The 17048-nt window shown below is 40.6% G+C and overlaps 1 protein-coding gene across 5 annotated transcripts in view; it reads left to right on the top strand.

The window, feature by feature from the left end:
- SETD7 (SET domain containing 7, histone lysine methyltransferase) overlaps positions 1–17048 on the top strand; it is a 155881-nt gene that overhangs the window by 56641 nt on the left and 82192 nt on the right. For all 5 annotated transcript variants that reach the window (XM_072621084.1, XM_072621085.1, XM_072621082.1 and 2 more), the window contains one exon: positions 1502–1683. In XM_072621084.1, coding sequence (XP_072477185.1) covers positions 1560–1683 — 124 coding nt within the window. In that variant the 5' untranslated portion in view covers positions 1502–1559. The remainder of the gene's footprint in view (positions 1–1501; positions 1684–17048) is intronic.

Here is a 17048-nt window from a genome sequence, read left to right as displayed (position 1 = left end):
TCACTGTGTTGATTCTTGTCATTCAAAGTTGTTTGTCTTTAAATGTCCTTATAATAGTATAAACTGAGTCAAGATGGTCCCTTTTCTTAAAGTGACCTATCCACTGGATGGGTGTTCCCTCACTCAAAGTGAGAACCTGAAAAGGCCTTAGCCTAAAAGGGCAAGGGTCTCCCATTGCTTCCTGGGCCATCTCTAGTCATCCTAATAAATATCTGGCCACTGGACTCAGATGACTCTGGATGAGAAAGTGAGGCTGGTGACCCTGCACAGCCCTCCCTCCTTCCCTCAAATCAAAGTCAACTGCAAGTTATGTCATCATTTCCCTGATGTCATGATCCTCTTTGAGAACAAAGGACAAACACAACAAGAAATAATATAAACTATTCTCCTGGTTCTGCTCTCTTCACTCTGCATCAGTTCATCCAAGTCTTCCCAGGTTTCTTTGAAGCTCTAAAAAGTACTTTCATTACAATAAATTTCCCCCCTGGTCAAGTGTCAAACATCAGAGTGACCTTGTCAAGACACTCCTAGAAAGTGATCAAAGGTGAGACTCAAATACCCAGGATCCAGGAGAAAAAAGTTAATTCTAGCAACTCCTATTTAGATAGCCCTTTGTAATTAACAACTTGCCATCCTCACCAGAAGTCTGTGATGTAAATAGCGCTCATCCATTTTGCGGATGAGGAGATGGAGGCTCGGAGAAGGAAGGTGATTTGTCCATAGTCATATAGGTGGTTAAGTGTGGGAACTTAGGTTACCACTCAGGTCTCTGACTCCAAACCCAGTGTATTTTATGCTCCTCTCTCTTGGGTGGCTGCTCTAGACATAAATGCCTTCCTTCCACACAAAACTCTCGGGCTTCATTATTGCCTTCTCTGCCTTCCTTTCCTCTTCAAAGCTAAGCTTAATATTTATTTATTTACACAATATTTATATGAATTATACATAATAAGTATATATGATATAATTATATTTAGTATTTACAGAATATAGAATATACTTATTTATATAATAAATATTTCTTTGTATAAAAAAACCTTATTAATATAATGTATATAATACAATAATAATTTTAACTTGACTCATAGAACCCAAGGATCTAGACCCAGAGAGGGCCTAACAGATCATCTTGGCCAGCCCCCTCATTTTCCACGTGAAGTAGCTGAAGACCAGTAATGTTTGCTAACTTTCCTCAGATCACACACAAAGTAAGCAGAAAAGCTGGGATTTAAACCTAGGACACCTAAGTCCAAATGAATATCTATCCACAGTACCATCCTGCTTTATTTCACTTGTACAAAAATATTCCAGAAGGGTACACAGCATGATTTGCTATAGGTCTATACTCCTTTAGGGACAGCCTTATCCAAAGATGTGGCAAGATTGAAAGTGAGGTATTGCAAAATACCATCATCAAGCTTTAGGCTCTTTAGAGCGAAAAGAGGACAAAATGGGAAAATACCCATATGTACAAAAATATTTATAGCTGTCCTTTTTGTAGGGCAAAGATCTGAAAGCTGAGGAGGTACCCATCAATTAGAGTGGGCAAATTATGGCAAATGATTGTAATGGAATGGCATTTTACAAGAAGAAAGAAGGGGCAACGGGGTTTAGAGAAATCGGTCCTTTGGCACCAAGGACAGGGTGCTACTCCCAGAGTTATGTCCTGCTTTGTGACCCTAGGTAAGTCACTTTAACTGCTCTGTGACTCAGTTTTCTCATCTGTAAATGGGGACAATAATAGCACCTACCAACTATAATTGCTATATCAAATGAAATAATGTTATAAAGTACTTCACATACCTTAATGGACTACATAAATGCTAGCTCATATTATTAGAGATACATAGGAAGACTTGTATGAATTGATTCAGAGTAGAATGAACAGAACCAGGAAAACAGTTTTGAAAGATTTAAGAACTCTGACCAACAAAATGTTCAACTGTGATTCCAGAGAATGTATGATAAAGAATATTACCCACCTCCTGACAAAGAGGTAACGGACATAAGATTCAGAATAAGACACATTTTTGGATATGGCTAAAATGAGAATTTGCTTGACTATGCACATGTTACAAGGATTCTATATTTCTTTGGGGGGCATAGGGGAGAAGTACGAGAGGGAGAGAAAATAAATGCTTGTTAATTAAGAAAATTTAATTTAATTAAAAAAAGGTTTTTAAGGGGTTCCAGGAGCCCAACACAAATGCACTACAAGGGTCCTCCAATGATCAAGGCCCCCATTGAGAAAGACCACAGATTTCTCCAGGCTATAACTATTCAACACTTGCTCTTGAGCTCCACCTCCCCCCCCCCCAAAAAAAAACAACAGAAAGGCTGTTGTTTATTCTGTGATAACTAGGAGATAAAGGAGCAAAGACAAGCTTAGACCTCCAAATTTAAGAACAACTACAAATGTTTCTGTCATGAAATGGAACAATTAGACCAGAAGGCTTACATTTTAAAATTCTAGCCAAGCTATTTTCATGCTACTGAGTCATTCTCTGAGTTACAAGCAACTGACTTATGGACACATCCTGTGCCTTCTACTTGCCAACTGCACACTGACTCCTGACCTGCTCCTAAATTATTGAACTTCCTTCTCTCTGTCTCTGTCTCTGCCTCTGCGTCTGTCTCTGTCTCTGTCTCTTTGTCTCTCTCTATCTCTATCTCTCCCTCCATACCCCATATCTTAATGGCAACCAAGGTGACCTGGGCTAGTAGTAGCACATAGACAACATGTATAGCCCAATATCTCTTTCCCACCATTTCCTTTCTTTTCAGGAACTATCTATCATAGGTTCAAAGGGCTAATTTAAGAGGATGTAAAGTAGATCCATCTCTCCTGCTCATCTTCCAACATTTAATATCAAATATTCTCCAAAAGAAATAGTTATGTGGTAAGCATTACCAGTAAGCCACTAAGTATTCAAGTAGAGTTATCAAAGATATGTTAAAGCTGACCAGATCCTGGACAAGCAGTGGGTACAAGGGATGCAACTACTGCTAGCGTACCCCCTTGTGATGAGTCAGTCAATAGACATTCATTAAGCAAAGATTATGAGCCAAGTATTGTACTAAGCACTGGAGATACAATTTAAAAAAAAAGAGACAGTCCTTGACCTCAAAGAGCTTACAATCTAGGAAATGTTACTCTAGACCTGTAGGTTTCATAGTCCCATACCAGCCATCAACATACCATTAAAAGTAACAGCATGGATAGGAGGATAAAAGTGTGAATCTTTGGTGGGATGGTGATTTGAAGTTGGGTTATACTTAAACATAAAGACAAAGCCTTACTTCTGACATAGTTATCAATATAGTTCCACTTTTCCTATCCTTTAGACATTATAGATCACTGACTGGCCATGGCACTGAAGGCTGCATTTATGAAGGGTCTTTCTGAACTCATGATTGGTCTTTTGGGCAGTCTGGCCTTGCCAAGCCATATTTAATACCCTCAGACACCTTTGACACAGGTAGCTTTTATCTGGATGGGAGGCTGGCATGGCACAGATTTTCATAACTATCCTCAATACAGTTTTGAGAAAGTGACTATTACCTTTGAATCACATATTGAGAATGAGGTCTGGAGGGAGCCCGCACAGTAAGACTTCTCAAAAAAGTTGCAAAAAGAAAAAAAATAGTAGTGAGTCAGCATGCTACATGCCAGAGTCTGGATCCTCATAATGGACTAAAGCACTGGGTTCTAAGATTAAATTTAATAGTCTTGAATTTTTAGTATAAAAAACAACCTCACAAGGAATATGTAAGGGAGGCATAATTAGGCAACAATTTTCTGAAGAAGAGCTGGGAGTGTTAGTGGACTGCAAGTTCGTTGTGACTCAGTAGACTGATACAGTAACCAAAAAAGCTAATATAATCTTGCACCGTGTTGAGGAGGCATAGTTTCTAGGAATAAGACGGTTTCTCTCAATTCTCAAATTTTGTGACTCTGAGCTCTTGACAAGCAGGGTAAGTAAGGGGTTCCAAGTGGTTATGATATATCTCAAAGGAAAACACTAACTCAATACATTAGCAAAAAAGGGTTACAGTATATTATCCTTTGTTATAAGTGCTTCTACTTAAAAGGGACTCTCCCCAGAATGTAGGCTGCACCCTGGGAACTTCAGAATACATCAGGAAATAAATGAATACAGTTCCACACTGTAGCTTAGTTCATCATTTAGCCTTAGTCAGACCTCATATCATAGTCATCGATGGGCTGCTTACAGGTTGCAAAATCGCACAGAGGCCATGCTCTGCCTCCCTATTCATTCCTCCATCACTCGTGTGCCTATATATGTGTGTGTATGTGTGTGTGCGCACTCACAGTTGTTTCAGCCATGTCCAACTCATTTGGGGTTTTTGCAAAAATACTGGAGTGGTTTGCATTTCCTCTGCAGCTCACTTTGCAGATGAGGAAACTGAGGGAAACACGGTTGCGTGACTTGCCCTTGGTCATACAGCTAGGAAGTGTCTGAGGCTAGATTTGATCTCAGGTCTTCCTGTCTTCAGGTCCAGCACTCTATTTGCTGTGCTGTCCCCAACACACACACACACACACACACACACACACACACACACACACACACACACACACACACCACACACACACACACACACACACACACACACACACACAGCTGATCCTGCCTCAGGCAATCTCATTCTCTTACAGATATATCTTCCTAGTCCTCTTCATCCTGACTCTCTTAACCAAATCTTGCTCAACTGCAACAAAGGAAAGTCTCTCCTCTCTTCCCCCCACTTTTTTCTTCCATCTGTAAGCAAAAACAAAAGAAAATGACCTTTCATGGTTGACAAGCATTGAAAAAAGCTAGAGATGCACTTATGTTAGGGAAAAGGAAATTTAAAATAATTTTTCTTAGAACCACTGGCATCAACATCTAAATCCTTTGAAAGTGCCTGGAAGTCCTTTTTAAGAATCTCTACAAACAATTCTGTCCTCGTTTTCTTCTAATTAAATCTATGTTTTTCCTGAAGCACCAGCATTCACAGTATTTTAAAAAAAATATTTCTTATTCAGGCATACTGTTTTTTTGTTTTGTGCAATAACTTAAATTACAACAGTGCTCTTTTCTACTATTTTTTTCCTGACAAATGTATCAGATTCCGTCTACACTGTGTTTGTATTTTGTTGACTTCATGGACTAGTCTGGGAACTTAATCATCACTTATAATATTGTTCCGAAGAGAAAATGCATTCTGTTCCCAAATAACCGACTCAAAGAGAAATTTTTGGTACACAGACTGTTTCTACTTGGAGACTGCCCCATGCCTTCCCATCATAATACTAAAATACAATACTAAATATCTGGCATGCTAAATACTAATACTAAAATACTAAATAATGCCAAATACTAACAATCTGCAAAGTTTACTCTTCTCATGAGCCAAGATAGGATCTTTTTAAAATAAGCAACCAAAAGAGAAGATATGAAAAACCAACTTTTCACCCCCCCAAAAAAACCTGATCTGGATTTAGGAGCAACTTGTCTGAAGCCTGTAAGATGCTTCTAAAGAAATAAATTGCTTAGGCTCTTTTCCTTAGCCTCTTTTCAGTCATACTGGCAGCCAGCAAAGTGAGGTCAGTCACCGGCACTACCCAGAAAAACTGTAAACAGAGAAGAGAGAAGGTCGATCACAGAGATCCTCATGGCCCTGAAGGAGTGGTATTGAATGACTCCAAAAGCTGAGCCAACTTTATTCTACTTAACCCAAAGCAGGAGGGAAATGTGTGCAGCTCAGGCAATCAGGAGGGAGGGAAAAGACCACAGGCAGTTGTAAGAAAGAATATCTTTGAATTCCCAAAGGCAGAGATAGACTCTACATCTATGTGTGCATGAAGGGATTCCTGTCCTACATGGAATCACAGATTCAGAATAGGGAATGACTAGTCTACATCGTAGGATCCTAGGAATAGGGCTGGGAGGCACGTTTGGCGTCTTCTACTCTAAACCTTTCCTTTTACAGATGAGGAAACTGAGGCCCAAAGAAGGAAAGTGATTTACCTATAGTCACACACATGTTCAATGAATAGCAAAGCTAGATCTCCTTACTCAAAACCCAACACTATTTTAATTATATTATGTATATCATATTAAATAGTTAATTCACAGCAAACAGAAACTGACTGAGAATATGGAAGATGTTACCGTGGTGTTCTTTTTTTCATATAACCCTAAAAAACAATCATTTTTTGTACTTTTTCTTGCTTGCTAGTACAAACAGAAAAAAAAGAATTTAAATTGTTCCTCAAAGGGTTTACTGAAGATTTTACTCAGGATATAAGAAATCTTTGCAAATAGGAGGCATTTGACTCATCACTCAGTAGTATCAGTCACCTCCAATCAATCCCCAAATCAGTGGTGAAGTATTTGTGGAACGGATGTGTGCAGCATTCTCTACTCACTTAATTTTCAGTTGTTTCAGTCATGTCTGTTTCTCTGTGACCCCATTTGGGGTTTTCTTGGCAAAGATACTAGAGTGCTTTGCCATTTCCTTCTCCAGCTCATTTTACAGATGAAGAAACTGAGGCAAACAGGGGTAAGTGTCTTACCCAGAGTCACACTGCTACTAAATGTCTCAGGCTGGATTTAAACTCTCAGGTCTGGCACTCTATCTACTTCACCACCTAGCTACCATTTGAGTGACTACATTTCTTCTTTAGGAGGATCTATACTATTCTGTGGTTTCATGCAATGCTATCCACAAATAGTTGTATGTGAAGGACTCATAACCTATCCAGAATCCCTCTCATACTTGGATTCTGTACTGGTCATTCTCCCTAACAGTGATGAATGCCTTAGATGAGTACGTTTATCTTTATTTGAATGCCTTACTTGATTTTTATGGAAGGGCAAAGTTATTTCTTACTGGGAGCTGGCTACAATATGTTACCAAAAAACAAAACCAAAAAACCCAACTCTTCAAGAAAAAAATATGCATATATAACCAAAGAAATATATGATCAGAAAAGGAAGTGGATCATAGTCTTATAATGAGATCAAGAGATAGGTAACATATTCTATTGGTACTCACTCAACATCAGAAGGACATTATGTAAAGCTTGTCCAGAATGGACAAGCAATGAATGATTCATGATCTCCTGTGTCATATTTACAGGGGACACGAGTAAGGGTCCCATAGAATGGACAGGCAATGAATGGTTTGGGATCAGAGCCACTGGAGGAGGTATTCACTCAGATTAAATCACAGATCTGTCAAGACTCAAAGTATCAAAAAAGGTACTCAGCCATGTGGCATCATGGGGGATGCAGGAGGAATATTAGGCACGGACACTGTACTTCACCCTTCTCATTGAGTAATGAGGAACTGGCTAAAACTCAGAAAATAAGTCACAAAAAAATCACAGACGAAAATGTCCAACAGCTAATTCTAAACAAGGTAAGGTTATTTTGTCTAATCTCCCATTTTAAAGTGTCTCTAGAGGCAGCTCCTGAAACCTCAGCTTCCTTCTGAGGCCACCATTGTCTAGTGAAAGGCACAGTGAATGTGCACTCAGAATGGTTCCAAGCTTGGCTCTGCTGCTTACTACAAATGGACTCCACTTTCTCATCTGTAAATTGAAGGGTCTGAACTAGCTGGTCCCTTCTAGGTCTGAATCTACAGTATTTAATCTACCTATATAACTCTGAGGAGTTGTACTCCATTAAAAATGCTATTAAAATTTCTTAAGATTCTTCTTTCTAGGTATCTCACTTTTCCTTAACTTCCCCAAATAAATAGCTAGCCTTCTTTGGGAAATTCTCTTCTTGCAATGCTCTACCTTGAGCTTTATCATCCCAGTCATACCCCTCTTCTGCTGGGTGGTATTCCAGATCAGGTACATGAAAGTTTCCAGCATCCAACATTTACCTACGTAGACATACTGAAGAGTCCCCAAAAGCACAAGAAAATAAACTACCAGCTTTTGTTTAACAACCAGAATCCACTACACAAAGTTCTCCAAACATCCAGCTGGTGAGGGAAGAGGAGGGTAGCAATAGGTGCAGTGATTTGGGTGCAAATGAGCTCATACCCCAAAATATCTACCGTGTGACTCATCCATCTCCTGCAAGCACTTTCAGTGGTAGGCTTTGAAACTTAGAGCAAAGCAATTTGCAATTGTGTCTAAAACTTGAAAGAAGCAAGAAGCTGCAGCTGGGCCTATGAGGGTATGAAGATTATTTCAATGTTTCTCTATCTATACCCCAGAACTGAGACTGAGATTGTTTACCATTTAAAATTAATAGTCAGTCAAACAGTCCCTGGGGCCAGGCAATCTCATCTTCATCCCAGCCAATTCCAGCCCTGTGGCCTCTCCTGAACCCTCTTCTCTGTCCACGCCCCTTTCCCCCAATTTTCTATCTTTTTCTCAGAGAACTGTAATCAAATCACCATTCTCTGGTGTCTTTGGAAAGGGTATGTTATGTATAACTTATATCAGATTTCTTGCTATCTCAGGGAGGGGTCAAGGAAAAGGGGGAGGAAGAAAAATTTGGAACTCAAAATTTTACAAAAATGAACTTCTTTACATGTAATTGGGAAAAAATAAAATACTATTAAGGGGGGAAAAGGGAAGGGTATGTTAATGGACGGCTCAGTGGGCTCCCTCGTCACCATCTTTGTGATTTGTAGTCTCCCAGACTATAATTTTCTTCCCCGTTACACCTCCTCTAGATGTTCTGTCTGACCAGTTAGAATAAAAGTTCTCTAAGGGCAACGATTGTCTGCTCTTATGTTTACATAGCCAGCTCTTAGCACAATGTCCAACACACAGTAAGTATTTAATAAATGTTTCCATTCATTTAATCAATGAGCATTAAACTATGTAATGCATCAGTCACTATGCTAAATCCTGAACTTACAAAGTAAAACATAAAAATAGTACCTGTCCTCAGATAGCTTACATTTGGATGGGAGAGATGACACATATGTACACCAGTACCTACAAGAAACACAGTGTAGATGAAAATAACCTAATAGGGGAGAATACCTTCAAGAGATAGGGTTTGAGCTGATCCTTGAAAGAACTGAAGGGAACAAGGAGGCAGAGGTGGGAGAGTCTTCCAAGCAGGGCCAGGGCATGGAGATGAGAGAGGGAGCATCGAGTGTGGCAAGGGTGACTGGGCTGTACAGTACATGAAGGGGAATGCTGTGTCAGAAGATATGAATTGTGGGAAGGGGTCAGGTCATGAAGCATTCCAAATGACAGATTCAAATTTATCAAATGACAAATTCAAATTATTTGACTCTTGAGGTAGTTTACTGAATGCGGGATGACATGGTCAGACCTATGCTTTGGGAAATCACTGGGGCCACTAAATAGAAGATGAATTGGAGAAGGGAGAGACTTGTGGCAGAGTTCAATCAGAAGTCTATTGCAATAGTGTGGGCAAGGGGTAAAGGAGACCTGGGGGCAGCTAGGTGGTGCGGTGGATAGAGCACCAGTGCAGGAGTCAGGAGGACCTGAGTTCAAATCTCACCTCAGACACTTGATACTCACTAGCTATGTGACCTTGGGCAGATTACTTAACCCCAATTGCCTCATCCTGGGTCATCTCCAGTCATCCTGATGAATATCTGGTCACTGGATTCAGATGGCTCTGGAGGAGAAGTGAGGCTGGTGACCTGCACAGCCAGCCCTCCCTCACTCAAAACAAAGTCAAGTGCAAGTCATGTCATCATTTCTCTGATGGCATGGTTTTCTTTGGCAATGAAGGATGAACACACACAAAGGGGACCTAAATTAGGGGAGTGGCTGTGTGAATGGAAAGTAGGGACCTCCTACCTGCTCTAAGTAGGATCTGAATGAATTGTAGACCCAGAGGGTAGCCAAAGAAGAGGAAGGCAGGGCAGTATCCTCCTTCCACTTTAATGAAAAGCAGGGCGTGGCCTTATCCTGGCCCTTGGGGATAAATTAATTTAACATTATTTACACAGCACTTTAAGGTTTGCAAACCTTTCCCACTCGTTACCGCTTTTGATCTAACCCTCCTCATTAGATCAGACCCTCCTGACCACAGTGCCCCTGCTATGGCTATAAAGCTTACTCTGATACCAGCTCTAGGCCGGATTAGAGTAGAGGTGGGGAACCTGCAGCCTTGAGGCCACATGTGGCCCTCTAGGTTCTCCAGTGTGGCCCTCTGTCTGAATCCAAACTTCACAGAACAAATCTGCTTAATAAAAGGGCTTGTTCTGTAAAATTTGGAGGCCCTAGAGGCCCCCAAGTGTCCTTAAGGTTGCAAGTTCCCCACCCCTATACTAGAGAATAGCCACTAATAGCAAGTCTATCACACTCCGTCATTCCAGCCAATAAACAGGCAAATCATTCTGCTTTTCATTAGAGGTGGAAAGGACTCTGGCCGGCCTTCCTCCCTCCTGCGGCCCTAATGCCCTGAGGGCTACAACTCACTCAGGTCTTACTTAAATGTGGCAAGAGGTCCCAGCTCTCCATTCACACAGCCACATAAACAAGACTGAGTGAACAGAGGTGGAGCTGGCTCTCTTACCGTGGAAAGGAATTTCTCACTTGAGACCTTTATCACAAGATATGAAGTCCTCGGAAGGTTTCTTGGCCTTGAGCATGGTTTGGCTGGAGTCCTTACTCTGCTGAGCAAGAAGTACCAAGGGGCTGGTGGCAGCATCATTTCACAAGATCTGATCTCTGGGCTGAGGAAAATCAATAGAGGTTGGTAGGGAATCTGAAAGGTTCTATCCTGGGGGACAGATGAGGAGCTGCAAGAGGTAATGAACTGTCAGTGTACCCCTTATTTAGCAATGGTCTACAGTTCCCCTGCTCTGGAGGTCAGGATACATCATGGAGAGTGATTTCTGTGCTACAGGACACCAGAAATGCTTCATCAAACTAGCTTCAGTTGGGGCCTGAGCCAAGAGGACTGACTACATGAGCAGATTTTCTGGATACATTCTAGGCAGTGAATAATACTCAGATGAAGAGTCCTGCTTGGAATGTGCCACTGTTGTTTTTAAACAAAGTCCAGACAGGAGGGAATAACAGAATCACAAACTCACAGGACCTCAGAGTTGGAAGAGATCTCAGAGAACAGCCATTCCGACTCCACCTTGAAGAATGACTTTTCCTTCATAACATCTTCAACAAGTTGTAGAAGTGGTGGACCATGGGCAAGGAATGAGACACATGTTGTGAGGCATGGCCAGTGTGTTGGTTTGTGTTGCTTTGTTACAAAAGAGAGCTTCATCTAAAAGTGATAGCTGTTTCAAAAAAGCATCATCTTTTTAAAGGCGTCAAAAATAAATGCCTGAGAATTGAAAAAAAAAGATAAATTTAATTTTAAAAATTTTAAGGAAGAAACCAAGGCCAGGGAGATGAAAGTTTAACATCACACATATCGTCAGAGGTAGCACTTGAACCCAAGACTGCTGATTCCAGAGCCAGTGCTCTTTCCACTGTGCTACACTGCCCTAATAAGGGAGGAGGGAAACAAGAAAGAGGCCAGTATCACTGGACCAGAGAGGACATAAAGGGAAGAAGACTGAAAAGGTAGAAAGGGGCCAGGTTATGAAAAGCTTTAAAAGCCAAACAGAGTATTTTATATTGACCCTGGAGGTAATGGAGGATGGATTGGAGTGGGGAGAGACTTAAAGCAAGGAGCTCAATCAGAAGGCTGTTGCAATAGTCCAGGTGATAAAGGCATGCACCAGAGTGGTGACAATGTCAAAGAAGAGAAGGGGGCATATACGAGAGATGTCATGAAGGTAGAAATGATAGGATTTGTCAAATGATTGGCCATGGCCAGGGATGAGGGAGAAGAGGGAAAGTGAGGCATCCAAGAGGGTGAGGAAAGTAAAGAGGGCAGGTTGTGAGCCTTGGGTGACTGGGAAGATAGAGGTACTTGATATAGCAATAGGAAAATTAAGAAGAGGGGAGGGTTGGGGCAGGGAAAGTAACGAGTTCAGTTTTGGACATGTTGAATTTAAGATGTCTACAGACATCCAGTTTGAGTTGTCTGGTAGGTAATCCAGATGGGAGATTGGAGGTCAGGAGAGAGTTTAGGGTTGGACAAATGGATCTGAGAATAATCTACATAAAATAATATTTAAATTCTTGGGAACTGATGAAACCACCAGGTGAAAATGTATAGAGGAAGAAGAGAACCCAAGCCAGAGCCTCAGGGGACACTCACAGAGAGTAAGGCATGAAATGGATGATGATCCAGCAAAGAAGACAGAGAAAGAACAGTCAGACAGGAGGAGAACCAGGAGAATCAGGCAAGAGCAATATCAGGAAAGTGGGAAGAGGAAAGGAATGAGCTTTTGTTAAGTGCCTATTATGTATCAGTTTCAATGCAAAGTATTTTACAAATATCTCATTTAATAACCTGGAAAGATGAGATTATCAAAGAGAGAAAGGAAATTTATAGCGTCAAAAGGTTGCAGAAAGTTCAAGAAGGATGATGATTGAGAAAAGGCTATTAGATTTGTCAATTAAGAAATCATTAATAAATTTAGAGAGACCTGTTTTGGTTGAATATCTCACTTTAATAACTCTTACTTAGGTTTCTGATGGGGAAAATAACAAGACTCACCTTTTAAGCCCAAAACCACTTACTAGGGACCTAAACTCATGTCTAGTTTCTTTTTAGATCAAATGCTACCTTGCCATCCCTAAGAAAAACTTCTGCCCTTGTCCCTGATAGGTAACTTCCTTCCCAGGATTAGTATTTTAGAAAGGACCTCACTTATACCTAAGACTTTTCAGATTCTTCCTTCTTTTCACCTGACACTTTCCACCCCATCTGGGTACCTTCCCTTTCCCACCTCCGCACTTTCTAGCTCATCTTTTTAGGTTCTTTCCCCATTAGAATATTTTAGGCAGGCAACTGGGGTTAATTAAGTGACTTACCCAGGGTCACACAGCTAATAAGTGAGTGAGGTCAGATTTGAACTCAGGTCCTCCTGACTCCAGGGCTGGTGCTCTATCCACCATATCACCTAGCTTCTTCTCCCCATTTGCATTTAATCTCCTTTGAGGTCAGGGACACCTTGTTTGCTTATATTTATACAAGCTTGTATACAGTGCTTGGCATGTAGTAAACATTTAAGAAAACTTTATCTATTCATCTGTATCTATACACACATATACTCATAAAACAACAAATATGCTACCCATGTTGATATTATAAAAATGGGCTCACTGTAAGTAAACTCGTGATGGTAGGCACAGACCATTCAAGTGGAGTTGACAGGGGAGGTTGAGGAGAAGGAAGAAATACTTTGTTAGAATTCTCCTACAGGATAAACTGAATATTTAATGTGACAAACACTCCAGTAGTAGAATATTAGTGATAAATATTGAGTACTTGGCAAACCAATAGTTTAATCTACCAATGCATCTCCATCAAACTCTGAGCCTAAGCCAGCTTCTCGCTTAGACATTTTGCACCCCACCCTTGGCTAGTTTTAGCCCCTTGGCCATGATAACATTCTGTCCCATTAATGCAGCCATTAATTAATCAGCTTTTAAAGCATCCCAAGATCAACTATGCCACATCATTGACACATATTATTCTTACATTCTGATGCTTTTCTTCTTGTTCACATTGTCAGATTTTCAGGATGTTATCGAGGTCATTCAGAAAAAGAGGTACAGCTGTGTATCTGAGGTGGCAGAAGAAGGCAGGCCCCTGTGATTCTCCGGGCCTTTTAAAGGATGTCAGGAAGGAACCTCAGAGACAGAAAAGGTCATTTTGAAGGCTGGAAACTCTCCCAAGAGGAGAAGGAAAACATGAGTACAGATAAAGAGCTAATGTTTGTGTTGCATGTTAAGAGTTTTCAAGTAGATATGGAGTGAATCTGTGGGTGAAGGAAAAGTAATTCTGTGTGTAGCATAGAAAGACATTTGATTATAAGAACTTGAAAGGACTGACTAGAAAATGAGGAGAAAATTCAGCGCCTAAGAAGGCAAAAGAACCTCAGTGTAAGACTGTGAATAGTAGGGCAAATGTAGAATCTGCAGTTGTTTTCTGAGAGAGATGTGTACAAGAAAAACATGGTGACCTAAATCCTGGTAATCTGTTCAAGAAGCTATAAGGGAAGAACAGACAGTGTTAATCAGATCTGGACCTATACTGCTTATCTAAATGAGAAATTCTGAATTCCTACTATTTTGTTGGGGGAACCAATAGCTGGGGACCAATGAGGCAAGCAGTGTTGATGGGGGAAAGAGCACTGCTGTTGGGAGTTGACCTGAGTTCAATCATTAATCTTCTCTTGGTCTCTATTTTTTTCACCAGTAAAATTGACACGATTATAACACTTGCATTAGCTCCTTCAGACTTATGAGAATGCAGTAAAGAATGTATTTAAAGAACTTTACAAGCCCAGAAGTGCTGAGCAGATGTTAGTTATACTACAATGCTTATTATTACGCAGGGCTGAAGCCACCTGAATTATCATAAGAAAAAAACAAATTTCCCCAACATCTCACTGAAAAGAACCTTGGCCTTGAATTTGCCAGATATGAGAAATAGCAAGAAGGGGTTGCCAAGTATACTACAGGATATTAACTCTAGAATGTTCTTGACCCTAGTCTTTCATATTCTTCACTTTCCAGAGAGAAATCAAGTGGAATATGCTGTAATGTAAGAAGATAAATGATACATATCTCTACTATGGGGCAGCTAGGTGGCAGAGTGGATCAAGTACTGGGCCTAGAGTCAGGAAGACCTCAGTTCAACTTTGACCTCAGATATTTTTAGCTATGTGACCCCTGGGCAAGTCAATTAACCCTATTTGCTTCAGTTTCCTCATCTGTAAAATGAACTAGAGAAGGCAATGGAAAATCACTCCAATATCTTTGCCAAGAAAATCCCAAATGGAATCATGAAGAATCAGACATGACTAAAATAACTGAACAACAAAGCACTACAAAGTAGACACTAGAACTTATATCTGACTTAACAGAAGATCCAATGACATAAGGACACATAAAGGAAATCTCAATTATTGTCAAACACAATCAAAGGGAACTGAGCAATTAAAATAATGGTTAAAGAAATTTGTTACTTCACAGGTCTGTAATTCATTGGTATGGGGAATATCTCCAGTAGAAATTTTGAGAGGCAGATTAGGGATTCTAATTTATGTATTTAGAGAGTTGTTTAGTAGCACTGTATCCAGGTGGCACAGTGCCTAGAGCATTGTACCTAAAATCAGGAAGATCAGAGTTTGAATTCAGCCTTTGAAACTAGCTGTATGACCCTGGATAAGTCTCTTAACTTCTCTCTACTTCTGTTTTCTTATGCGTGAAATGAAGATAATAATAATGCCTATTCTCTAGGGTTGCATGACATGCTATTGGTAAAGTGCTTTGCAAATGAAAGTACTACATCAGTGCTAACTATTATCATCATCATGAAATGATGACTATCTAATTAAAATTCAGCAAACATTTATTAAAGACTTCCTTGGTGCGGGGCATAGTGTTAGGCACTGGGGATGTAAAAACAAGAAAGAAGCAGTCCCTGCTCTCAAAAAGCCTACATTCTGCTAGTGATTTTTTAGAAAGAACTTTTCTGAAGTACTTTTAACTATCATTAGCAGCTTCATTTTATAGAAAAGGAAACTGAGACTCCATTGAACGGAACTGCCTATGGACACAGAGCTAGTGAGGACCACTGGCAAGATTTGAACCCAGAACTTCCTGATTCCAAGCCTAGCATCTTTTCACTCTATTGTACTGCACTCTAGAAAAGAGAAACTTCCCATGGTAACATGGGTAGAAAATGTAATAGGCAGGATTTGGACCCCGCTCCCCCTACTCTAAGGCTAGCTGGCACATGAGACCATGCTGCCAATTCTCAATGACTTAGTAGATACCTTTCAAGAGTTGTTTTGGGCCCCCCAAAAATCATCACCCTGAGACCAACCTGGTAATGAATTTTATCAGGCTGCCCCTCAAGCGAAAGATATATAATCCACTAATAGGCTATAGTCAAAGTGTTACTACCTTGATAGGACCTGATGGTACAGTGCTTTACAAAGTGCCTGACACACAGTAGGTATGCAATAAATGGTTACTGATTGATTAGTGCAATGGAAAGAGCCATGGCTCTGGGGTCTAGGGGCATGGGTTCCCACAGAGAATGAGAGATTCCCATCCTTCATACTTGCTACCTATGTGACTCTGGGAAGCTCAAAACCACTCAGGGCTTTAGTTTCCCAATCTGTGAGATTTGAATAAGGGACCTCTGAGGGTCCTTTCAGGCCTGGATCAATGTTCCTAAATCTACCCGAGCACAGCTCTACTAGCATCCCCCTAGAGTTAACTTGCAGTGAACCTGTTTTCATATCAGTGACTTTTAAACATCACATGGACAGCATATTCGTTCTTTTGTGAGTATATTCATAAACATAGAAATAGATAAAGCATTTTTTAAACACTATGTGCTAGGTGTAGTGCTTAGGTCTAGGGATAAGAATATAAGCCAACAAGACAATCCTTACCCTCAGAGGAGATTAAGTTCTAATGCAGAAGACAATACAAAGAGGTGAGCTGGAAAATGGGGAGAGGGAGGAAGGGTAGCATGAGCAGATGGGATGGAAGATGGAAGGCAAAAAGAAGGAAGATGGAGAGTCTAGTCATAAATGAAGTGAAGCATGACTAGAGAGCTTCCCAAAATGGCAGCTCTAGAGAAGGAGGTACTAATGGGGAGGACAGTGGCAAGGAGGAGTCTAAAGAAAGAGGCTAAGTATGAGTTTAGGACCCAGTCCAAGGGTTAATGATGACCCCACATATCCCAAAGAGGAGAAAGATTTATAAGTCTCTGCATAGTCAGTTGCAAGGATCCCAGTCCTCCCACCCTCTATTTTACGGAGGAGGCAGGCAGACAGAAATGGAGCAATTGGCCCAAGGTCACACAGACAGAAAGTAGCCAAGCTAAGATTTTGACTCATATGTCCTGGACCTAAATCCAGCACTCTTTCCATTACATTTTGACTGAGGTCCTAAAAACAGAGAGAAGAGGGTAGAAAGAGAA

The sequence above is a fragment of the Notamacropus eugenii genome, chromosome 6 (assembly GCF_028372415.1).
Source record: "Notamacropus eugenii isolate mMacEug1 chromosome 6, mMacEug1.pri_v2, whole genome shotgun sequence".
NCBI lineage: Eukaryota > Metazoa > Chordata > Mammalia > Diprotodontia > Macropodidae > Notamacropus > Notamacropus eugenii.
Note: the sequence above shows the minus strand (reverse complement) of the source record. Positions and strands in the feature narration are given on the sequence as shown.